The following is a 27,096-nucleotide window of genomic DNA, read 5'->3' on the forward strand; positions in this document are numbered from 1 at the left end:
TTGGACTGGTTGACGAAGTATTTTTCAAGGCTATAGAGCTGACTTCAAAACTGAAAAGGCTAGGTATTTGGAAACACAAATACTTTTTTCATGCAAAAGGAAAGGTAGCTGTGTTAGTCAAAAGAAAAAAAAATCCAGAATCCATAGTAAGATTATCTGAAAAGTCAGAGACAGGGTACTAGTTTTTTGAGTTTTCTGGAGCTGTATATCAGGAGAGTTGGTCATTTTGTCTGCTTTTCTTTCTCTGCTCTTTTTCTACTTCCCACTTGTCTGACAAAACACCGAGGACATTTTGAAAGCTTATATTTTATATTTAAGTTGTCCTACTAAAAGTTATGCTCCAAAATGGAACTTTGGACTTTTCTAATAATTTATACAGAATATACAATTGTTACAAAACAGTGACACAGACAACTGACACTAGAGTACAATAGAACATGCAACATACTTTATTTTAACAAGCATTAGTGTTATTCAAGATGTTCTCTATAATACTTTTATAGGGGTGAACAATCATAAACTTCCTTTGTAAACTATATTAATTAAAACTTTTATCACAATTCAAAAACCACTATGAATCACATAAGATCTTGGTAGATCAGTTTTATAGAAATGCTCGTATTGTTGCAAAATGAATGCACCATACTTGACTTATTTTGATGCTAACCTGATATATGTACCTTGGATGCAGTCCATTCCTATAGGCATGGTTCAGATAAACAGTTTCGGTGCATACTCATTTGGCTAAGAACAAATACTATTAATTTCCCACCTACCCCCCAACGCAAAGATTATAAGATCTGTTAAACCAGTTTCCCATTGTATCTAGATCAGAAAACTGCAACTTAATATATAAAACCAGAAAGACTGTTCTTAATCCAATAAACCATCTTTGTAATGTTTGAAGTAGCTCACAGTATTTATCAATTGCAAAAAAAAATGGCACTCTTTGAATTCTTTTTCCTGTGGAAACACAAGCTCTGTGTGGTAGTATGCAGCATATGCATTTTTCTAAAAACTACTTATTAGTTGTGATAATTATTGGTGATTTATTTATGATTTATAAAACATTTTTTTCAAACAGCATCTATACAGGAAAAATACTATCTATTATTGTCAGTATTTCAGATAAAGTATAAAATAAAATCACAACATACAAGATTTTTGCAGAGTAAGTAACCCTCTGTAAAACGTTTTATATCAGTAATGTACCTGCACTTTACAGCTGTTCAAACAAAGAACAAATATCTCCCAAAATACTTATTTTGACCTCGTGTAAACAAATTTTATTCCTATTTCTTCTATTCAAAAATGGGGAAAAGCCCCTCCCCTACAAGTAATCTCCATATAGACCAAACTGTGATCTTAGTAATCAGGATTTTTTAAAAAAGTGTAACTGGGTCATATACATAGAAACACATACTGCATGTTAATGAGCATTATTTGAATCACTTTGGGAAATTCAAGGGAATGAGTTTCAAGGAAACAGCATTATGTAAAACATTCATCATTTCTCCCTGCCCCTTAATAATAAATATAGACAGTTGTTTTGACATATTGCCACAAAGGAAATATCCTAATCTTGATCCTTAAACATTCAAATCAGTAGTTTTCATATTTCCTTCCTCACCGAGGCTTCCACCTTCTACTTTGGCAGCTTCTATCTTCTACTTTGTCAGCTGTCCAACAACTTTTAACAGTGTCTTATTTTCCTGCTTCAATTGCTCATTTTCATCTTCTATATCATCTAGATCCTTTGAGAGAGAACAAAGCAAGATACGCTGCTATTAATTAATAAAAGTTCTTTTTAAACATTTAGTTAATAATGTACTCTACAATACATGATACACATTTTATTCTATAGAAGCAAAAAATGGTCAGCTACAAACTGAGATGGCTAATAAATCTGGGTTAGGAACTACTTTGTAAATTTATAATTTACAATCTGTAACAAATATTTTACTCTAATATGAATGCTTTTTATATATCAACAAAAATTTTAAATTGCTCTTCCGTCTGCAAGGAATCCAGAATCGTATACAAAGCATACAAAGCAAGATAGAGCGGTTTTCCCAACTATCAAAAAATAGAATGTTCCTACACAGACAAAAAAAAAAAGTAAATAAACTAGACGGCAAATAAATATGACCTTTTAATTGAGTGTTTGTCCTGCTGATTACATCCCCTATCTACCTACCTACCTATTTTCTAAGCTGCTTCAATCTTCCAAGTGACCATAATAGCACTCTACAAATGGTTTGTCAATGTCTTCTTCTGAAATGTTATTTTGACTACCCAGTCTAGCTGAAAGTCCATGAAGTTCCAGACGGTCTGCCCACATGAGTACTAATCAGGATCAAACCCGCTGCCAGGATCAGTAAAGGCCACCTACTTCCTGCCACCTTCTGCAGTTTTTTTTTATCTAAATGCAATTACCTAATATATTCAAGCCAGAAATATAATATACTGCCCCAATCTCAGAGTTGGGGTCAGAGTGGAATGGAAGAGAAATTACATTAATCAATAAATGAATCCATAACATACAGTGTGAAATTAGATTAATTAATACGTAATATACAGCACAAAATTCATCACATATTCAAACAATCACAGTATCTCTCTCTATATATTTATGTTGAAATACAGAAAATAATCTCAGTCATAAATTATATTGGGACAAACAAACGTTTAAATATATATATTTCTTCTGACTTTCTTTCCTTCCTAGTGTTTTTCCTGCAGGTGCAGGGTCTGCTTTACCCCCCACCCCAGATCAATCAAATGTTGATCCACTGGTTGTGACAGGAACTGATTGATCAGCTTGTTGCCCGAGTCTGATGTCATGGGCTGAGAGAAAATGACTGGCCCAAAGTTACCCAGCCAGCTTTCATGCCTAAAGCAGGACTAGAAGTCACAGTCTCCTGGTTTCTAGCCTGGAGCCTTAACCACTAGACCAAACTTCTGACTATAGGTAATATATTACATAACGATATGCCCCATCTAAGTACTGAAGTAAAAAATAACCATGCATGAAAGAAAATACCTGTTATTTGCCATCAAGGATGAAAGCTTCTCACAGCACCAGTGGGGAAACTTTCTACTTGGAAGCACATAATGGGAACAGGTAGTTTAAAACTGCAGGGTATAACAAAACCTTAAAAGTTTCAGATGGTGTTTTCAAAGAGAGCTCTAGGGCTTATTCAACATAATAAGGCAGAATTCAAAAGAGGCAAACATGCTAATTTCTAAAGGAGTAGAAAGGGTAAAAGCATCATGTTCAAAATCAACTAACTATATTAGTGAATTAAAATTCTCTTAACATTAATGCCTAATATTCATATTAAAAGACAGACATAAATCAATAAGCAAACAATGATTAATTGCACAAGTGATGTCCTACAATTTGGATTTCAATAGTTTTATGAAATAGTTTTGGGATTTTTATACATGTAGTAAGAAAAATAGTTAAATCAATAGCAATATTTGCGAGTAGCAGCAATGTACACTATCTCTTGAATGTGTTTACTTATTACCCAATAGGACATGCGTTGTGAATGATTATACATATGGTACTATTATACTGTACTTCTATACATAGAAATATTTGTCTGAGCCACAACAGTTAGTTCTATTTATTATTTTCTTGGATTTTATTTTTGATTTTCATGCTATAAACTGCTTTGTGCTTTTCAAAATATGACTACTAAAGATCTTTTCATTTTTTTCCTGCCATCTGAGCCAGACAAATGATGTCAAAATAGTTCTCAATCTGATTTCATTTTATTATAGAGTAAGTTCAGCATACAAAATTATGAGCAAGCACATAAAGGATAGAAAATAGGATATTACTGTATAAGTCAGGAAGATGGGGAACTTTAGGCACTGAAGATGAGATTTAAGGTCTGTACAATCAACAAGCCTATGAAATGTCACATTCTTTACTCATAAGTAATGTATTTATACAAATACTTATGCCTAAGAATTGCTTACTTCTGACGCATCTTGACACTCACAGATCCTGACAACAGCAATAGATGGCACCCACTCCATTTCAACTAGCTTCGATAATGACAGTGACCTGTCATTGACCATTCTCAATGGGCCAGAAGGTTTGGAAACCTAGATATCGGATGGCAGCAGAAGTGGGAACAGGTCAGTGGTCCTGTGAGAGAAGAGACCTGTGTCCTGCAGCTGTCATGTGAATGGCCATGTGATGCAGGGCCATTATGGCCATCTTCTTTGCTCTTCACTATGGATATAGGACTCAGAGGGACTGGAGCTTGTGGCAAACTTGGTTCTATTACATTATTTCCTCCAAAGGACTGAGTGGCAAATGTGCCCCCTGTGCCCAGCCCCAAGATCAAGTCCTTAGAGCTTTGGTTTTAAGAAACCTCTATCTGTTCCTACTTAATGCAAGATTGGTTTATAATAAGGCCTACATCATCCATTATGAGAGGGCTGATCTGGTATGCATTACTGAAACCTGGTTAGGTATGGAGTGGGGGCTTCTATCTTGGAAATGTGTTTTGCGTATGGCATCAGCTACTTCTCTTTGGCAGGACCAGGGATGTGGCTGTTGATACCCAAGGAATTCTGATGGCTTCCAGGGGTGCTGCTCTGGAGATAACTAGATGTAGGCCTTGGAAATTAGATGGGATTGTTGCTAGTGTACCAACCTTCCTGCTGCATAACTGCTTTCCTACTTGTTCTGCTTGATGCTTTGGTTGAGTTATGGTTCTACCTTCTCTTTGCCTGGGATCAGAGGCAGCTCAAGAGATCTTGCCACCATGGCATCTGTGGATCTGATCCAGGGTACAGGTGATCTGACTCACTGGGGTTTACACACAAGATCTGTTTTTTTCTCTTGAGGCAGTGGTGACATGATCTGGAGTTGGGGATGTTGTCATCAATCCCTTGTCATAGACAGATCACTCTGTGCTAGTCTTGACCCATGGGCCTTCTGGAAGGCCTTGAAAACCTGGCTTTTTCCTCAGGCACTGGCACCAGGATATTAGTGGACCCAGTACATGTGTTTTGTTCTGGGACGCAAAACAGTTTTGTGGAGCCTTGATTATTTTTAATTATGCATCATTTTATGGCTTTAATTTATGCATGTGTTTTGTTAGCATCTGTTGATTAAGATGGCAACTACTGAAATTCTTAATGCATTGCCTCTTTCTTTTGGAGTTGTTACCCCTGGTATTTGCTTTCTGCAGCAGAAATTTTAGGCACCAGGACAAATTAAAAAAGCTTGTCAAAACAGGGTGTGGGACCTCATCTTAGAAATACATGTTTAACTGCATTGCTTTTCGTTGAGCAACATCAAATTTGCCAATATAATGTTGTTTTATTATTTAAGCAGCATGAACACTTCACATTTGAAAACCAAAGCAGCATTGTCAGGACACAATTTTGAAGTCCATCACTATTTTCATTTAGTGCCTGAAAAAAGTATGCACCATATCCAGGAATTTCACATATCAGAAATTAAATGAAAAATAACCAGCTACAATTCAATTCTACTTTTGTCTTCCAGGTGGGTGACACAAATACAGTTCAGCTATTGTTTTAAAGCAGAGACAGAAACATTTAAAATTTACTCAAAAGATTTTATATAAACACATTTTGGAATGTTTATCTAGCACAAATAACATTCCAAAATGACTAAAAGTATGATTTACTTGGACTCAGTCCAACCACAACCACTGGCTAGAATTTAAATATTCAAGCAAATCAAAAGGAAGCAAATCAGCTAATCATGTGTAGGATTTGTTTCCCACTGAATTGAAATTCCTTTCCTAAATCACAAACTGCATTTAAAAAGCAATGCCATGTAACATACAATAAAATTCAAATAAGAAAACATTGGACACCTAGTACAGCTACTTCATACTGATTAGGAGAACCGATGCTGCATTTCTCAAAAGTAGTCCTTAGAATCCCACTGCAATTGGTCATTTTTATTTAATATTTCTAATATGTTTTAGCTGCCTAACAATAAACCAGTAATTGTTTATCCATTTACATACACATATACATAACTCTAACACTACTCCTTTTTGGCATAAGCAACTTTATACAAAATGCAGAAATTAAGTAAGAAGTGGTAAGCAAACGAAATCAAGACATTAAAAAGAAACTGCATCTACATCTATTTTATACCAAGAATACTTACTATGTTTCTCCATAATTTCTATCCTTGCAAACCACCCACAATCTCTGTGAATTGCTCTGTAAGTTGCATTTTGCTAAATTTGTCACTTTTGAAGATCTCATCTCCATCCACAAGTTTTTCACCCTTCCCCTTCTTCTCAGCCCATTCACTCTTCCTTCCTTCTTGCAATTTGACCCTCATATCATCTCTTTATATGACTAAGCAATCTCAACATACTTCTTTCAATTTTGTACTGAATCCGTATTAATTAATTACCATTAGTTGCATCTCCTCTTGTTTTACCATACATACTTAAGTAATCCATTCCCACTGAATTCAACTTAATGTTTTTCCTTATATACCCAACTCTCAATTTCACATGACAAAATGAGCAGCATGCTCTTTTATATAGCCATTTTCACTTATTTCAACAAACATTCTTACTCCCAACTATTAGCCACTAAAAACCAACTACCTTTCTACCAGCATTTTCCCATCTTAGAATTTCTCTACCCATTTCTCCATCTTTGCTAAACATTTTACCAAAATACTTGCTCTAATTTTTCACTATTTACTGTAAATTGCAATCATTCACTCCATTCTCTTGTTAAACAGAGCTATCTTTGTCTTCAATATGTTATTTTTCAGATCCATGCTCTTTCACTGCATTATACAAACTAATTTTCGGTGTAAATTATTCAGGTCTTCAGTCAGCAACTCAATACCATCTGCATATAAAAGTATATACATGTTCACGTCCCCATCCAACACACCTCTATCATCACCAAAATCATTCCTATACATGTACTCCTGAATATATTAAACAACCAAGTAGACAACAGATTCTTTTATCTTACTCCCTCAGTGTTGAGAGAGAGCCAGCATAGTGCAGTGGTGAAAGAGCTGGACTAGGAGCAGGGAGACCCAGATTCTAGTCTTCCCTTAGGCCCAGCTGGGTAACCTTGGGCCTGTCACTCACTCTCACTCCTAATCATTGTTTGCAACCATTCAGCTGGTAAACAAAATCCTTTTTGAATCATGTATTGATAGCTTTGCTGTAAGAACTAGGTGAGCGCAGTACAAAAACAAGTGGATCTTGCTACCATCAAGACAAATACTACAAAAAACTCCCTCAGTGAATATTGAACCATTCATTATGCATTCTATTTATTGTCATAAATGCTTTGTTTTCATCACATACCATTCCTATAGCATTCAGAAACAACTTTTAACTCACACAAAACATTTACAAATGGTTAATTAACTACTCTCACCTGATCACTATTCACTCTTTCTAGCTGCCCCACTGCTACATGCTTCACATGCTGCTCTGTCCATCTCTGATGAGCCTGCTGTACTTTTTCCTTTATCATTCTGCACTGCTGCCAATTACCTCATGTTCTCCCTAATGCCTTCAACTACCACTTTCATATGCACTCCTACTTTCATATGCACCCACAAAAGTCTAGATGATATACTCTACAACATACATTTCAGGCCTGTCATTCATAATTAAACTTGCACTTTCATTCCTTACATATATTCATCAACTCAATTCCATAGGTTCTTCTGTCAGAACTATTACATCCTTCCCCGTTTCTTATATATATATTCTTTTCTTTCCTTTTATTCATTAATTCATACTCTTTACCATTTATGCTCCTTACAATCCAAAGAGCACTCTTCCATGTGCTACGGTCAACACCAGATGAGTCCAGAAATATTGCCATCTGCCACCCATCATGCCTTTGGTCAATGCTTTTTAGAAAGATAGAGGAGGAGTAGATTAGGGCACCAGTCTTAGTTGTACTTCTGCCACATGCAGGATTCCCTGCTAAGAACTGTACCAGCTCTTTTTGGCATATTTTGACCAGTATGGTACAAGCACAGCCAAAGACCAGTTTTACTCCAAACTTGCTCATGCTACTCTATTCAAGCTAGGTAAGATCTCTAATCTAAGACTACCTTGCAAGCCAACCTTCTGTTGCCAAAATCTCTTCTCTTCTAAAGAAAAGAAATTACAAGTACACTTCTCTCCTGAATTCTTTGAAAGAAGAAAGAATTAATAAAAGAGTGAACAAATAAATGAGCATCAATGTGCTGCTGGATTATCCACAAAAGTTAATCCAAATTTGGGGTGAGGGGGTGGGGTGTGTGACTTGTATAGAAATCCTAGGAACACAGGTGGGTTGAAGAAGCACTTACCCTATTTAATAAATCAATTTCCTCCTTCAATTTTCCAATCAACTCTTCTTTGTCTTGGGCTATCCTCACAAGCCTCAGGTTTTCTTGTCGCTCCTTTGCTAGATCCTTCAAAAAACAAAATTTATAAACAATGAAAACAATAAACACTGGACTGCAGCTATCATATTTGTTATGTAATAATATTTACCTTCTCAAGATCTTCAATCTTCTTTTCCAAAGAAGTAGTTGATACAAAGTTTCCAGAAGAATTTGCATCCCTGTTGTACCTGCTGTATCCTGTCCTGTCTGTACGTGAACATCTATTAGAAACTTCATCATCTGGCGTTGTGCTGTGTAAAAACACAACTTATAATTTAACATATTTGACACATAATAGAATTATCAAAATTATTTCCATATTCCCCATAGTAGTAGTGCCAGTATCTACCGTGAATTATGCAAATAAATAGCAACTTGTGTTAAGTTACTTGCAGCAAGTGATTTGGAATGACTGTCTTAAATTATGCCCATCTTTTTTACTGTAGCATGTCCATGAGGCAATTCCACATCTATTTTACAGATAAGCATCAATGACTCCAAACAGGTCATAAAATATTTCAGACTTCCAAATGCTCAACAATTTATTTAGAAAATTGCCTACGTCATTGTCAGTTACTACATTTAAGACAGACATGCTACATTTGATATATAGCGTACCAAGCACCTGATCCATACAAGCAGGGGCCTACCACACTAGACAGGACCACATGGTACACACTGTGCAGAGAAGTCTCAGAGACAGTCCAACACATAGTGGCAGGGTGTAAGATGCAGGCAGGAACAGCATACACTGAACGGCACACTAATTAGCTGGCACTGTGTATAGGAACATCTGCACAGTATATGAGCTAAACCCTCCCAAGTCCAGATGGGAGATTCCACAGAAGGTTGTGGAGAATAACAGGGCTAAGTCCTGTGGGAATTCCAGATCCAGACAGACAGGCAGGTACTGGCCAATCAACCAGACACTGCAGTAGTAGACAAGGACCAGAAGACAGCGGTGGTGATAGATGTAGCAGTAGCAAGTGACAGTATAATCAGGAAGAAGGAGTATGAGAAGCTGGAAAAGTATCAGGCGTGAAGGAGGAACTAGAGAGGATGTGGAAAGTAAAGGCCAAAGTAGTCCCAGTGGTGGTAGGAGCACTCGGGGCTGTGACTTCTAAACTGGGAGATCAGTGGTGGTAATTTTTATACCATGACTCAGCTGCCAGCCTTACACCTGTTGTTGTAAGTATTGAAAAATATGTATTGTTTTGGTTACAAGTGAATTATATTGTGATATTTTCTTATTTTTTGCTATTTTTAGGCAAGGATTCCCAGATACCTGAACATTATTTCAAGGATTCCTCCAAGCTAAAAAGGTTAGGAAGGGCTGTCTTAAGGTATTCCACAAAGAGTCTATTTTATAATGAAAAAAAAAAACCCTAAAGACAATGTCTAAAGTAATACAGTGAACTACTGTAGCAAGCCATGAGTTGCAGGATAAACAATATTCTCTCAAAGCAGCTTTACCCAACTTGGAACTCCCTAAGATGGACTACAACATTTATTGTCCTCAGCCAATATGACCATCTTGGCTGGAAATAAAGGAAACTGAAGTTAATACATCTGTGAGGGTAAATACTTCGGGAAGGCTGTTTTGAAGCATGATGACAGAACTGTAAGGAATTCTGTAGCTTAATACTATTACCATATTTGGCACTCCTTGTTCTGGACTTAAAAAAAAATAATCTACAAACAGGATGTGTCTGTTGCAACACTATGCATAAAGTTTGTAATTCAACTTTTGAAAGCTTGTTGAATTCATACTTTGTAAAAGGCCCATTCAGTTGTTATATGCATTTCACATGACTGAAGTTTCCATGTACAAAGCAAGTTTTTGCACTTCCCCCCACAAACAATCATATTTTTGCTGCAGAGTAACATTCATGACTCACTTCTGTTGGCTGTGTTTTGCATAAAACCTGGAAGAGGCAATAAGCACCTGAATTATCTAGCAAAACTAAATAAATGTTTTATAAGTGGGCATTCACAGTTTTTTAAAGAATGAATTTTTATGCTTTATGTAGATTCATAATTAGCAAATTGTAGGATTAACATCTGTTTGAATTTTCTTTTAAATAAATCCTTTATTTGGCCAGGAAAAGGGAAAGCATATTCAAAAACACACAAGGAAAAATAGAAACCTTCCCATTTATAGGCAAAAATGGGAAAAAAAATCAAATATAAATAAGAAAAGTGCAATCCTTTGCTGCTTTATATATTTTTTTACAGGAAAATGCAAACCTATTTCAATTACTAGGCCAACAGCAAACTGTTCAGAGTATACCACAAGATAATAAATCAAACACTAACTACAAACACTTAACGACAGTTTTGTATTAAAAAATAAAAAATGAACTTAACAAAAGTTTGATTCTCAAGTTGTGTAATTAGCCTTCTCTAAAGAATGTGCTACCTACAACCACACTCAGGACTCTGTATTAAAGAATATAACAATTCAGCTCTATTTCCCATGGATCAGAGAACAAAAGCTCTTAATACATCAGGGGCATGAAATTTTGTTAGTGTGTGCACGTGTGTTGTGAATGTCATGCTATATGTCATACTCCAAAAGGTAGTGAAGTAGAACACTATGGAAAAGTAAATTTCATTTCGTTTAATTAAAATTAGTTATAGCAAGTCTATAATAAATATCACATTCTATCACATTCAAAGTTACAGCCTGGGAAAAATTTCTGGAAGTTTACAGAGGCTGCACCAGGACCCCGGGGTTTAATGTTATATATTTCTGCACTACGTAGTTTATCAGTTCACCAATATTAGAAGCTTTGTCACACTTTTTTAAAACGGCTAGCACTATTAAAATAACTAGTATTCTTTGTATCTTCTGAATGTAATCGTACTCTGATATAATTATTTCTATTCTACCTATGCCATTCCAATCATGGGCATAATGTAATCTGTAACAAGGTAGTACTCAATGCATTTCATGAAGTAGACTGCCATTTTTTTTTAGTTTTTTTATCCTGCCTTTATTATTTTTATAAATAACTCAAGGTGACGAATATATCTAATACTGCTTCCTCCTCCTATTTTCTCCACAACAATCCGGTGAGGTGAATTGGGCTGAGAGAGACTGATTGGCCCAAAGTCACCCAGGTGGCTTTCATGTCTAAGGTGGGACTAGAACTCACAGTCTCCTCCTTTCTAGCCTGGTACTTACATGCTACCACAAGATTTTTGTTGCAAAAGAACCACAGCTAATCCCCTGGAAGGTCATATTTACATCATGTTTAACATTAAAATACCATTGCAAAATTTTTTGGACATGCTTAGGATTGTTGATAAACAGTAAAACTGATCCTAACATTTAGAGTATAGTTAATAGTTTGGAAATGGCTAACCTGTTTTAACTGACTGTTAAGCTTGCCAAGAGAATAGTTTTCTTATTTCTGTAATCTTAGCTATAAAATGGACATCTTTCACTCTGTACTGAAATTCCTAAAGTAGTTTAAAAAGCTGCTTTTTGTACCATTTGTGAAATGATAAAACATATATTTCACATAATGCAGAATTAATCTGGGGAATACACAGATACATGATATGAGATTGTTACAGTCCTCTGAAGTCAATGGCTAACTCTGTTCCCATTTATTTCAATGTGTCCACTCTATGACTAGCCACCCAACCCATAGAGACTGTCAGTAGTTTAAATGGCTCTGAAAAAGGATTACTGTAACAGTTAAGTGGAACTTCCATATATTGGGAACAGTAAATGCAAAATTCTGTGATAGCCATTACTTCACATTTCTTCAGGAAGCAGTGGTTTATCACTTGCAAATCTCAGATCAAGTGTGTTCTTAAAATTATTATACTATTTTTAATCAATCAGATAACTATGTAAATATCTATAGCACTGATTCCCCAAAATAAAAAACACAACTGATTCCAAATTTACAGAAAGAACCCATAAAACAACAGCAAAATGCAGAAAGGAAATAAAAGAGATCAACTAATGTGAAGTAATTATTATTAGAAGCAAAATGCATTTTTGTAAAAAACTCTTATTCTCACAAGGCAAGAAATTGCTGTGTAAAAAGATTAAATTTTATTTCAAAAATTTAATATTAATTTAACATAAAATCATAAATATATTTTAATTATAAATTATAACCCTTATGTAAAGTTAAATTTTGCAATATCATTAGTCCTGTACACATATATTCTTGGGAAAAAATAACATTTTGTTTGTAGGATTGGTTTTAGGATTCAAAGCGGTTTAGATATTTTTAAAATAAAATAAAATAAATAAATTAAAAGGGATTGAATTTCTTTTCAGAACAAAAAGTTACAATCAGAAAAACAAACAAGCAAACATTTTACCTAGAAATGTGTGTGATTTCCAGACTTAAAAACTCCAGAAAGATTTGTTCATTTATCAAACATGTTTCTATGTTGCCACAATCAATAAAAACCCCACAAGGCTTATATAGAACAAATATAAATTAAAACATCCATGGTTAGAATAAAACTACTAAAACAATAGAATAATAAAAACTATACAATGTAAGATACATATCAGATATAATTCAGAGGGCAGCAGTTATATCAGAGGAAAGCTCTCCAAAAGAGTTTGGTCTTCAAGAACTTCTAAAAGACCAAGAAAGAGGGAACCAGTTTGATCAGTTTTATACTATTTCACAACTTCAGTGCTGCTACATAACAGCAGCAGCACCTCACCTCAGCCCCTAAACCTCACAAAAGTGTGGGATTTGCAGCAGTTTGTCCTTGGTAGATCAAATTAGCAGGGCTGATACTGAGTGAAATAGGCAGTCCTGAAGTTATCCGGGTGCCGAGCCATAAACGGATTTATGGGTCAACACCAGCATGTTAAATTGGATCTAGAAACCACTTAGCAACCAATGCAGGATCCACAAAACGGTTGTAATATGCTCCCAATGCCAGGAGCCCAAAAGGATGCTGCATTTTGGACTAACTGTAGTTTCCAAATACTCTTTAAGAACTGCTCCAAATAGAGTGCATTACAGTAGTCCGACCAGGTGGCAAAAAGGACATGGGGCTACTGAAGCCAGATCTTCCGACGTCTGATATGGCTGCAACTGGTACACCAGCCAAAGCTGGGCACAGGCCTCTCTCATTGTGACTTCCACCTGCTGATCCTGTAGGATCTGTGAGTGCCGAAACACTCCTAGGTCATGAACCAGCTCCCTGAAGGGTAATGCCTGCCCATCAAAGAGTAACACTGGTGGTGACAAAGGACCCCAAAGTGTCAACAGCAACGATGACATATCATGATTCAACTTCAGTCTGCTTTCTCCCATCCAGACACTAGGAACTGGTGGCAGCAGCATGTTCCCCATGGCTGAGCATGATGATGTACAATTGGGTATCATCAGCATTTTGATGATACTGCACCCTGAACTGCCAGATAATCTCTCCCAGCTGCTTTATATAGATGTTAAAAAGCAGGAGAGACAGGACTGAGCCCTGCAGCATACCACAAATCAGGGGCACCGGGCTGATCTCTCCTACCCCATCAACACAGTCTGAAGCCAGCCACTAGGGTAGATATGGAACCATTGTAAAACAACACCTCTCTTCCCCAACCCTCACAGGCAGTCCAAAAGGATACCATTGTCAGATTTCCAGGGAATAAATGGTAGGCTGAAGATGGATCCACAAAAAGTGGAGCTGATGACCACAGCAGAATGTACCTGGCAACTAAGAATATCAGCAGAACATCTCCTCTGCCTTAGAAGCCAAAATGAAGTAACATATTGCACTAATTTGCTCTCTCTAGTTATTTGGATGTCATCTTTGGATTCCACTTAGGAAACATCTGCTCCCATAGTAGCAACATTGCTTTAGTCTCAGTTCTTATTCATTACTTTATAGTAAAAATAGTTAGTGGAATGTTTAGCTCCTTAAAACATACTGTATTTGCTAAATATAATAACAAAATGTCTGCAAAAATAGTGTGTATTTATCAGTAAAAGTAGACTTTTTGTTTCTATCTTGAAGGGACTTAGGATTTTAATAGAGTGATTTTGGGTGTTAAGATACAAATGAGTATCACTGACTAGAGAATGGCAGATTAAGAAATATTGGTTTAGCTGAACAGCAGCACTTAAAAGCAACAGCATACATAAAGTATCATTAAAAAGAGACACTATATGTCCTGAAGTTGACATGACTGGAAAGCACCTGTATCTAGATAGCCAGGGAAGGCTGTGCTAATATTTGTTCTTAGGTATTTAAATCTTACATCCTACAGAATGTGAATTCTTTTTCTGAGAAGGTCATTTATACATTTATAGACATGTTGTTAATTTTAATTAATTAAAAATGGTATTGTCTCTCCCATCTTTCCAATTAATCTTCTTAATGTTAAAATTTATTTTCCACTCCTCTTCCCACTCCAAAAGGCTATAGCTCACTAAACTAATAACAGTAAACAAAAAAGCCAATTATATTCAAGGCTGAGCTGAGAAATCTGTCAAAGCATACAATTTCTGAAACTGCTCAAATAAGTGCATAGAGGGAGCAGAAACCTTCAGGCTTGTAATTAGACATGGAATCCTCTGTTCCACTAAGCCTATTTTTGGGTCTCACCAGTGGTATACATACAACATTGACAAACAGTATGTGAAGGCATCAGTCTTAACTTGCAATTCTAGGTTTTGTAGAGTTCAAATGACATGTACTACTTAACAAAGAAGTTTAGTACCAAATTTGAGTGTTTGCTTTCTATAGAGATACATCAAGTAGGGTTTTCAGTAATCTACTAAGCAATTTCTTACCTTTTGTATCTATTTGAAATGGTCCTAGATGTGTCCTGTTAAAATATAAAAAAAAACACAAATATCTAAGTTAATATTTATTATTTGATTTATAATTATAACTCAGAACTACAGATGTGTGTCTGATGTGTCTCAAAATACCATTATTTGATCAATATAAAGATATTTTTTTTCCAGCAAAGACCATCTAGAGTGAGATGCTGTCTCACAGTCATGAAGGTTTTTGTTTGCCACTCTAAAGATCCAGTACATTTTATTTGGACCATGGAGCCCAATGAAAACTCTCAGATACTACAGAGAATTGTTTCTATAATTCTTTATCCATAGACAGAGGAGTTTACATGCTAGAAATACAGAGAGCAATAAGCATAAATCATTCTGAGGCTTAGCTCTAGAACAGCAGCTTTGAAATGGTGTTAATCAGAAATGGTATTTTATAAAGGAAGAAGGGAGCAAATGCAACTTATTGTTGTTCATTTATATCCCAGCTTTGCCTTGATCTGCACTCAAAGCAGCTTATGAAAACACCCCAAAGTGGAGGATACAGATAAATAGACAGAAATTAAAAGTACAAGAGATATGGCACTTAAATATATCATGTAGTACAGGTAGTCTCCAGGTTAGGAACGCCCAGGTTACAGATGAGCCACAGTTACGAACGGAGCCTATTGTAGCAAAATTCGAGTTAAATACACAATGATTCGAGTTAAATACACCATGGTTCGAGTTCATTACACATTACTACTGATACAGTATTATACAATAATACTGTTCCAGCTTGCATGCAAATTAGACTTAAGGACAGACTTTGGGAACAGAATTCATTCTTAAACTGGGGACTACCTGTATTGCCCATAGGCAGCCTTCCAAATATGTTCAATTTCAACTCCAGTCATCATTCCCCTGCCAGCATGGCCAGGGGACACAGCTTCAAGGACTAGAGGAGATCACTACAGTGCCTGCTACAAATACTTACAGACCAGTTTTAGACAGTCTGTCACCACCTCTCATCCTGGAAGTGGAAAAATGGACAAAGAAACTGATGTGTTCACCCCTGCCGTAACCTAATTTTGATCTTGCTATACTCCACAACATTAAGATATAATTAAGTACAAGCATTATGGAATACACACATATAATTCACACTTTCAAAGTTGTTCTAATACCCTTCACTCTTCACCAATTACCAAGTAGTTTTTTTATTACTTCTGTAATAACAGAACAAAACAAAAGTAGGGAAAAAAAGCAAGAAATAGATTTTCCTCTTTGGCATTTTATTAAACAAATGTCATACAATTTGCTACACTTGTTTGGAAGAAACATTTGGAAATTAACATGCAGCCACAAAGGTTTTGGGAAACAGACGTCAGGCAGGCTTTCAGTTCTGCTTCCTAATGGGAACTCATCAAGTATCTCAGCATTCCCACGCAATTAAATGGTCACTTGAGATTTTCATTCTGGCTTTTACATTACTGGTACAATATTTTTTATTGAATTTTTTATTATTAGCAACATGTAATGGCTTCTGAGTACACACAGACACACAGGCGCTACTATATGAAATAATATGATAAATAATGAGCCATGTTTTGTTTTGTCTTTGCGCTTTAACAATATTTTGATGTAAGACAAATGTGGAGTAACTAAAATTAAACTGATAGTTCAGTGGTAGGAAGTGAATTCTAGAAATCAGAAAAATATAGCAAAATTTGGAATTTGAATATTATTGGAATAAAACTCCCATGAAATATTTTAGCTCTTAAAATGAGCAAAACGAGCAAGATGAGATTTTTTTTTCTTAAAATAACCATTCCTGTTTGAATTGTAAAACTTCAGTTTTCAATGTGAAATATTCAGTAAAGTTTCTAGTTCTTTACATTAAGAAAGTAGCAGACTGCATTTACATGGAACTAAGCCACTTGAGCCAATGGAGCTTACTTTTGAAGGTGCAGTGCTACGTGTGCTTATCAGGAAGTAGGTTCTACTAAACAAAGTGCTAGTTCTGAGCAATTATGAACAGAATTCTTTGATGGAAGCTGCCTTGGTAAGATTTTTTAGCCCAAAAGGATGGCTAAATAAATATTTCGTAAGTGTAATGGTTTATTAAATAAATATGGGAAATACATACCATTGTATACAATAAATAAAATTAATTCTGTATCTTTTTTTCAAATTTGTCCATATTTATTTGAGGGCTATCATTTTCAGAAGTTGCTTTCCTGTAATATCTGGTATAATGAAAAGCCTATGTAATGATGGAAGAATTTCAATAACTGTAAAGCATTCTTTATGAAAAGAAAAAAAAAGATACTACTTAAATAATTAAAGCTGTCAGAGATAATACTCATTTCAAAACTATTCAAAACTATTCAAAACAAGAATAAAAGGTATTTGTAGATCTGTGTTAAAACATCTCACCTGTAATATGTATGAAGCATTTGGATCCACAACAGTAGATTCATTTTGTATTGTATTTTGTTGTGTGATTGCATCTTCTCTTTTACGTTCTTTTTGCCCTGCTTCATCATCATCATATTCATCCAAGCTCTAAAATAAAACAAATCAATGTTTTCCAACTTAGACATTAAATCTGAAGTATGGTTCAGCAGACTTTGAATATGGCAAAATTTGTCCATACACCATATGGACTTTTGGTGTAACAGACAGCACTCCCCCACATTAACCTGTATATGATGAATGTTTTGGCTTAAAGACTGCCAAATATGTGCATGGTTAAATGCAATATCAAAGATAAAAGGTAATATTACACATGGGATTGATAGATCTGCGATCCAGAGTTAAGGTAAGAAAAGTTCATAGGGTAAGATTTAAAAGAAAAGGAACTGTTGAAGTGCAGACATTACAGGACCTTTTAATTAAAACTCCCATATTTATCTTTTAAAAATGTCTGCAATCATAACATGAATACAAACAAAAAGTTCAGAGGAACAACAGAAATCTCAAACTAAAAATTAGATCTCCGTATTGGTATTCCGGCTGGGTTGTGAAGATTTATGAAAGAAATGGTAGACATCTAATAAAGTCTTTCCCAAGCTGATGACCTTTGCATATATTAACTGCAACTCCCATCATTTTCCCAACAGTGTGTGCACATTTTTGTCCAATATTTATGAAAAGCATAATTTTAATCGTTTTTACATAATGTTGCACCAACAAAGTTATAACAAATATTAAAAATATATTAAAAGAGCAGTGAAATTCACCCATCTGGTTTTTAAACAGCATCTAGCAGTTAAAGGAAAGGTTTTTCTTTTCTTCTAAGAAAGCTTACATTGGTTCCACTCTGGAATAGCCAAAGTACTGCAAGAACTGCTTGCTTGCAGATCTGCAGGACATTACTTGGTCCTTACTCCCTGCTGCCAAGGACACAACACTGACAACTACAGATAAAGTGACAAAGACTTAATGGAAGAGTGATCATTGGTAACTTCAGCTGTCAATCAACATTTCAGCCAAGACAGATGAAGCGGAAAACATTCTATCACACACTTATAACTTGACCCTTCGGGTCCAACATTATCTGACATTTTCTTAAAGTGGCTTATCATTTTTATTTCTCTTATCTTTTCTCACAATAACCTATAGCTATGTAAGCAATGTACATATTAAAAATTGCCTTGAGTTGGTGCTGGGTGCCACCCAGAATAGACTTGATATGCAACACCAATACCTATAAGCAACAGATCTCTAAGCAATGTGGTACTATCTAGTGAAAGGGAAAAGAAGAACTTGCATGACTTAATCTTTGTAAGCTATAAGCACTACCATAGATGATTTGCTGCTTGGTTTACCAGTATGCCCAGAGATGGGGAATCTATGATTTGAGAACTTGTTAGAATAGTTGTACAGAGCTTGAAACTGAACATCACAAGAAACAGTTGTTAATTTAACAGTGAAAGTAGAATTGTTTACCACCTCTAATGTATCAAAAAAGGAGAACAGTGAAGAAGATTGATCACAGCTTGTCAACCTCATAGAAAAAATGGCTGTTTCATGTGAGTCCGGGTATGACATTTCAGGATTCTGATATTTTTGTGTGCTTTGAAGCATACAAGATTTAAGGAACAAATGACTGCTACATAGTTATTTAGTCTCTTTCTTTTCTTTGAATTATTTTATTTTTTACCTTACTTCTTTAGCAATGGAATATGTGTTTCTTTGAATGATCAGTATCAGAATCTTCATCCTTTTTTGTATTATATATACTTTGTATTATTAAAATGCTATTAAATTTCATGGAATTTGAATAAGCAATTCATTCAAATGTAACATCATTTTATACTGCTATATATTCAGCAAGAATATCAACACAGTTACACATCTGAACTAAATACAATAGTTATTAAAATTTATGGCACAATAAAAACTATACTATACAGTGATACAGTTGCTTGTGAAAAAACTGACAATATTTAGCAGCAAAATTATATTAATAAAAATACAGGTACACACATTCAATTCTCTACATATGCCAATGCTAGTTGTCCACTCAACTAAGAAGATAGCAAAATTTCTTTTTTTTGTAAGTCATCCACCCTAATTAATACTGGAAAAGGGTTCTTAGTCACAGAGACTAGCTTGCTTTTTTGATTAACAAAATCCTTTCATGAGGAATAGTATTCCTCTCATAAGTTATATCCTGCAGTTATTTTATCTTATGAGATAGTTTGCCATAAGCAAGCTGAAAAATGACAGCACAACGTGCCCCAGGAAGAAATTGCTTGAAAATTCTGCAACCCTTCAAGAAGTAATTAGACATTTCCTGATTTGAACATTCCTGAAGTTCATTTCTCAGCAGCTGTTTTACTTTGAAAATGTTAACAGAGTCACAATCAATATTTCCTTATTAAGATGCCACACACATTTACTTTCCTTTCTTTACCAATGCAGATTTCTTGAAAATGATACATTCAGTCATCTTCTGCTCCAGGTAGGTGGAATGACAAACATATTGGACTACCCATGCTATTGTCCTCTAGCTAGAAAGAATACTGTGTTGTCCTTGGTCTTATAAGGCCTATGGGAAATTCAAACTCCATAAACAGGAAGTGGTAGTAGTGGGGGATTGGAAATATGTGCCATCACTCTGGGAAATGCATATTCATTACAGGCACAGGGGGTTGTATCTTTTTTCTTTCTTTTCTATCTTTCTCTTCCTTTTTCTTTCTTTCTTGCACTTTTAGCTCTCTCTGATTTTCTTTTTCTTTTTTCTTCTTTACTGTATATTAGTTTGTATTAGTTTTTATCTTGTTTTTAAAACTTTTAATAAAATTATATATAAACATTATAGGCATGGGGTAATTAAATCACTGTGTTATAGACAAGAAAGAAGGTGGTCTACATTAAATATCAGAACTTCTGAAATTAGCTAAATCTTGAGAACTAAGCAAATAACATTTGGCTTTGGTTTCTGATACTACATAAAGTACAGATTTTAAATTAGAAATATGTGACTCACAGAGAAAGATACTGGTACCTTCCTAGTCAATCCCGGGTGATCATTGAGCTGCCTTATGTCAGAGAAAGAACTATAAATGCAATTTTAAATACAAATATTCACACATATAGACCTTGCTTAATGATTGCCCTGTTTAGCAACCGTTTGAAGTTACGATGGTGCTAAAAAAATAACTTTAGGACCAGCCCTCACACTTACGACTGTCACAGCATCCTTTTAGTCATGTGATCGACATTTGGGTGCTTCGCAGCTAGGTGGGTGTTTATGATTGTTGCAGCGTCCTGGGTCACATGATCACCATTTGTGTTCTTCACAACTGGTTTCCAACAAGCAGAGTCAATGGAGAAGCTGGCAGGAAAATTGCAATTAACAGTCACGTGATGTCTTAATGACTCGCGGTGACTCACTTAATGCCCAAATGGGAAGTGACATTGCAACTCCATTGCAATCACATTTCGCTTAGCAACTACATCACTTAGTGATGGTTGCCGGTCCCAATTGTAGTCACTAAACAAGGACTACCTACATTTGTATATGCCCCGTGCCCCAAATCAGTGCACAGGGAGCAGTGTGGTCCAAGGCCCCTGTCACATGCCTATTCCAAATTGCAGCCAAAGCCTCAGCCAAACTGCCCTCCAGTTCCTTAGGGAAAACCCCAAGTTCCTTTTGGGATCCAATTGAATCCACTGTGACTCCTCTTGGATTTGAGGCTCCTCATTGAAGAACATGTGGCAGCTGTGGCCAGCAAGTCTTTTGCACAACTTCATCTACTATTCCAATTGTGCTCATTCCTGGTCCAGGAGTCAATACTCACAGCTGTTCATGCCTTAGTCATCTCTTGGCTGCACTAGTACGATGCTGCCAAAGACCATCTGGAAGCTCCAGCTGATCTAGAATGTAGTAGCATGAGTAGTTATGGGTGTACCTCAGTATGTATACCCATGTAACTGCTTTACTTTGTGAGGTGCACTGGCTCCCAGTAGGCTTCTGGGTGCAATTCAAGGTTCTATTTATCAATTATAAGCCCTACATAGTGCAGGGTCAGATTACTTGTGGGTCCTTGAGCACTGGGACCGGGATGTTGATATGCTTGTCCTGCCGTGAAGTATGACATATGGTGGGGTTCCCTTAGCATGCATTTTGTTGTTATGGGTTTTAGCTGTTTTTGTGGTGTTTATTATACTTTTATTGTACACCACTGGAGAATGGAGTTGCATTCTGCAATTTGAGCTGCCATATAAACCCATAAATAAATAAATAAATAAATAAATTCATAAATTCTTTGAAGGCCATTTGGTTATATGCTTGAATAGTCACAGTGACATATTTTTTGAGACAATCTAATGCCAAGTTCACATTATCATACTAAGCCATGATATGTTACATTGTAGCTTGTCAAAGAAATCATAATTTATTAATCTAGACAGAATGTAAATGATAATTTACACATTACAATAACTGGAGTCATACAACACTCTAAGCCACAATTAAACCACCAGACTATGGTTAAGTTCTATGTATGTTACTCCAATCTCTTTGAAGAAAGGATGAGAATTAAATATCTGAGGATGAGAATAAAATATCTAAGATAAGAGCCATATTTCAAAGCATTCAAATTATGAATGTGAGCATACAAAAATTCTCCTTACTTGTAGGTATTTTAAAAGCACAAATTGCTTTGCTTTTTTAAAAAAACAAACAAGATACAGCCAAAAACTTTATATATTCTTCATTATGATAGACAGGAAACAACAGAGAGAGAGAAGGCTGGGTGTAACAGGGACAGTTTTTTTTTTTTCTTAATTACTATGGTATCTTCAAGTGCCGCACTCTGTTTCCACATCAGCAAATAGAAGCATATAGGACAGCTTACTTGAGGGAGACTAAACTAGAGGTCATAAACCTTTTCAGGAAATGGGCTCCACTGCATAGTATCACAGATGCTGTAAGAAATAAACACTGAAGAAAAATATAACTGAAGCTTTACAGGATTTCATGAAAGAACATGTATCTTTCAAGATTTTAATCATTTTAAAATAATTTTTTAAATTGATTTTAAAAATTCAGATTCATCTAGATTGTTGCAGATACAGTGCTGATTCCCATGCTAAATTCATGTCTAAGCTGGTTTTGATGAGCAAGCTTTTCCCTTCTCAAATGTGTCCAATTACATTTCAAGTTTTTTACTTTATCTAAGAATACTAATAACCACTCCCATGAATTTTTGTTTATATTAAATTATGAAAAGATGGAATTAATTTGTTTTTAATCCATAGGTACAGATTTTTCAGCTGCTGTTTCTTCAAACAACACTAAGTAGCCAAAGTTATGCAAAACAATATCATATTATATTTCCGCCTTCATGCTGGGTTTCTTGACTGTAATAAATGTTCTAGTACTACATTTCTGGTTTGAGTCAAGCTGATGACATCTGATGGAAAACATTAGCAAAACTATGATATCAAAAAGCATGCAGAACCAAATTTCCCACTATTGCTTTTTAACCAGTTACTTTTCATTTTCCTTTCCTGCATATCTTACATGAGATATCTCCAAGATAAAAGATGTTTAAGTTTAATATATCTTTCTAAAAGATTATAATCTACTTTGCTGTTGGTATATAAAAAGGTAAGACAAATTCAACATCTGCTGTCTTCATGGACACAAACATAGTTTTTTTTTAGTAGCAATACTGAAGTGGTTTTCTATTGATTTCTTCCATAATGTTTTCCCCCCACTTTCCAATCTAGCTTACAGCCTTCTTATTCCTTGTAGGTTTCTCATTCAAGCACTAACTAGGCCTAACACAACCTAGTTTCTGAACCCAGACAAGCTTGGTCAGGTGCTGCTACCTGCTCTCTAGTGTAACACTGCTGAATTTCAAGGGGTTAACTTGCTTCTGTTTCAATATACTGCGGACAAAATAATATGAATTCAACTATTGAATCTGGTCCAATACTACTTTGTAGCACCCACACATCTGCAAAGAAGTATGGTTAATGCACATCAATTTTAGAACCATCACTACAAGAGCACTGCAGCAATCAAAACTACAACAGCATTTCAGCAAATTCCATAGTAAGTGCAATCAAATAATACTGTCTGGAGTATTAAAATGCATGTTTAAAATTTTCAAGTGCATGGAATACCCTGCAATAATTTCCCTTAGAAAACGGACAGCTGAACCAGCATCTGAGGGTGAAAAGGAATGTTTTCACAGGCACAGTTAGTAAATACCACTGGTCCTAACATTCTTCCTTAAATGGAAGCTAACACTGACTAAGCTAAAAAAAAATATTTTCCTACAATAGATGTTGCAACCCAGTTATTAACCTTTACAACACCTTCAACTAGAATACATAAAAGCTATATATTTTATAGATCATTTCTTTTAAATCCGTTTTTCATTTCATACTTTATATCTCTTGAAATATTCTGTGTCATATTTCATTTTTATATGGCAAAAAAAAGCAATGGTTTTCCTATACATATTTAAATGTTATGATGGAAAAAAGAGTACATAAATGGATTTACATAAGCACCAACCTTACATTTATGAGACAGTACACACAACCCTTTAAACATAATTCATCTATGAATGTTATGAGCATTTCCAAGAAAATGGAAATGAAAATTCAGAATGCTAAGACCAATATTAATATACATAATGCAACTGCCTTCTAGTACTAAGGTTATTTTAGGATAACCATATTTCAAAGCAACATAGGGAAGGGGAGGAGGGAGAGAAAGAAGTTTCAGAAACAGCCTTATAATTAATGTTGTATACTTTTACATGCTTGCATGAAGAGGGTGATCCTCTGCTGCTGGAAGGTTCTTTAATCTGGCAGTGGCTTATGTCAGTTGGATGGGAAGCAAATCTGTCTCTGCTATACCTTTTAATATTCTATCAAAAAAAACTGCTCCATTTAATGGACAGGGCTGTGGGAGTTGCATATAAGGCAGCGTGGGGGGGGGGTGGAGTTTAACAAAGAGGCAATCAATGAACAGGTTTTCCTTCCCCACTTTGCTGAGAGAAGCTTCAAAAAGCTTCTCATAGACAATCTTCAGCACCAGGTATAGTTTATTGCTTTCTATTTCTTTACTGCACCACAAGTGACAAGTGGATTAAAATTTAATTGAAAGAACTGACAAACATTATATCTGAGGCTACTTACAGTGGAAATGAAGCTAGAATCTCCCTAGATTTGCAAATTCCACCTTGTTAGGTGAAGCAGAAAGAAAAATGGAAGTTTCTGCTTCCACTTTAGATTAAGTATAGTTTAGCATGTCAACAAAAACTGAAACTGCTGTTCACCTTAAATACTGTTAGACAAGAAAGACCAGCCACAAAACCAATAGTTTAACCAAAAATTCAAGTTAACGTAACAAAGCCTGGATAGAGACTAAATCCATTTTTTAAACTTTCAGTTGCCTTTTAGAAGCAAATCCTCATGTGATTTACTTCATATAAATAAGAAACAGGAAGTCACGTTTGTTTTAAATAAAAGCATCATAATGCTTCTATCATAGAAAACAATAGTGCCCCCCCCAAAAACAGTTAAAGACCAATAGCAACATAGGTAGTCCTCAGTTAATGACTGCCTTGTTTAGCGACCATTCAAACTTATGATGGCACTGAAAAAGTTTTATGACCTGTCCTCAAATGTATTACGGTTGCAGCATCAGTCATGTGATTGCCATTTGTGAGCTTCACAGTTGGCTTCCAACAAGCAAAGTCAATGGAGAAGCTGGCAGCAAGTCGCAGTCATGTGATGTCATGCTTAACGACTGTGGGTGATTCGCTTAATGACCACAGCATAACTGACATCGTACATCTGGTGAAGTCAGATGATGTTTCACTTAACGATCATGTTGCTTAGCAACAGAGTTGCTGGTCCTGATTACAGTCATTAAGTAAGGACTATATTGCTATTGCTCTTTAACTGTTTTTTGCAAAAAAATTAAGTTTACATAATATATTATACCCAAAGAACAACAAAACCATTTCAGCACTACAGCAAACAATCTAAATATGTTTCCAAGAAAAATAAAAGACCCTTGAAATAAATGGCTTTTTAAGATCCATCTAAAGGAACACAATGATGGAGACATTCTACTGAAACAGAATTCGTTTCCTGTCAAATAAATTTTACCACTGATAATCTCAAATGCAAGCAGATTGATTCATGCAACCAGAATCTGAACCTTTTATGGATTAGCTATTTATGAATTAGTTCTTTATTCTTTTTAGCAGCTGGATTCAACATTTCTTTGACCTGGAATTAAGAACAAACTTGCAATACAACTCTATGTTGTGCACCAATTGCGCCCTTTCCTGGATCAGGAGGCTCTGCTCACAGTCACTCATGCCTTAGTCACCACCAGATTGGACTACTGTAATGTGCTCTACATGGGGCTGCCCTTGAAGAATATCCTGAAGCTTCTGCTACTGGTGCAGAATGCAGTAGCATGAGCAGTTATGTGTGCTCCTAGAAGAGCACACGTTACACGTCTGCTTCACAAGTTGCATTGGCTGCCAGTTTGCTTCTGGGTCCAATTCAAGGTTCTGGTTGTGACCTTTAAAGCCCTTCATGGCATGGGGCCATATTACCTGAGGGACCGCCTCTCCCCGATCACATCAGCCTGTCCCATTAGATCCGGGTATGCTACGCATTCCATTGGCCAGAGACTTGCATTTGCTGGGTCCTAGGAGGGGGGCCTTCTCTGCCGTGGCTCCCTCCTTGTGGAACAGTCTCCCCCCTGAAGTTAGGCTCGCCCCTTCCCTGCTGTCATTTAGGAAGTCCTGGTTGTGTTATCAGGCCTAGGGGTCTTTGGGAAGCGGAGACATTCTTAGATGGCCTCACTGTAATTGATATTCTGCTCTCTTCATGGGGTTTCTATATTTTAAAATCTGTTTTTTAATTTTTTTTAAAAAAATTGTGATAGTTTTTATTCTAATAGCAGCTTTTTATCTTTTATAATGCCTGTTTTTATTTACTTATTTTAATTGTTGTACCATGCCAAGTCACTTTGTGAGATGGGCAGCTACATAAATGTGATGTATAAATTAAATAAATAAACAAACAAACTTTGAGGACTCCTGCATGGATTCTGATGAAATATTTTTTATGTACTGAACTAAACTTATTATAGTGAATAAATCATGGTGTGGACCAAATCATTAGTAGTTTATAGCTATACTACACTATACTGCTTTTAAGTACAGTCCCAAAATATTAAATGGAGAGAAAAAATATAATTAAAAGTATCTTTTTAAGAACCTGGATACTGATCCATATAGCAAGACATACTTTCTGAAACACAGAATTGAGATTATAACCATTATAATTATATTAATTATAATAAACACATTTATTCAACACTAAATAGTAGTG

General features: G+C 35.6%; 1 protein-coding gene across 4 annotated transcripts in view; it reads right to left on the reverse strand.

The window, feature by feature from the left end:
- Positions 1–426: 426 nt before the first annotated feature.
- The window catches only part of PAWR (pro-apoptotic WT1 regulator), a 69,561-nt gene continuing 42,891 nt past the window's right edge, over positions 427–27,096 (reverse strand). For 3 of the 4 annotated variants that reach the window (XM_088141847.1, XM_088141848.1, XM_088141846.1), the window contains 5 exons: positions 17,641–17,769; positions 15,223–15,257; positions 8,547–8,688; positions 8,360–8,464; positions 427–1,754 (listed from right to left, as the gene is read on the reverse strand). In XM_088141847.1, coding sequence (XP_087997973.1) covers positions 1,668–1,754; positions 8,360–8,464; positions 8,547–8,688; positions 15,223–15,257; positions 17,641–17,769 — 498 coding nt within the window. In that variant the 3' untranslated portion in view covers positions 427–1,667. Of the gene's footprint in view, positions 1,755–3,043; positions 3,098–8,359; positions 8,465–8,546; positions 8,689–15,222; positions 15,258–17,640; positions 17,770–27,096 lie in introns of all 4 variants that reach the window. The other variant, XM_088141849.1, reaches the window with a different exon arrangement.

Source organism: Python bivittatus, unplaced genomic scaffold, assembly GCF_059951505.1.
Source record: "Python bivittatus isolate LINGU-HERP-01145 unplaced genomic scaffold, Pbiv_v1 ctg000330_np1212, whole genome shotgun sequence".
NCBI lineage: Eukaryota > Metazoa > Chordata > Lepidosauria > Squamata > Pythonidae > Python > Python bivittatus.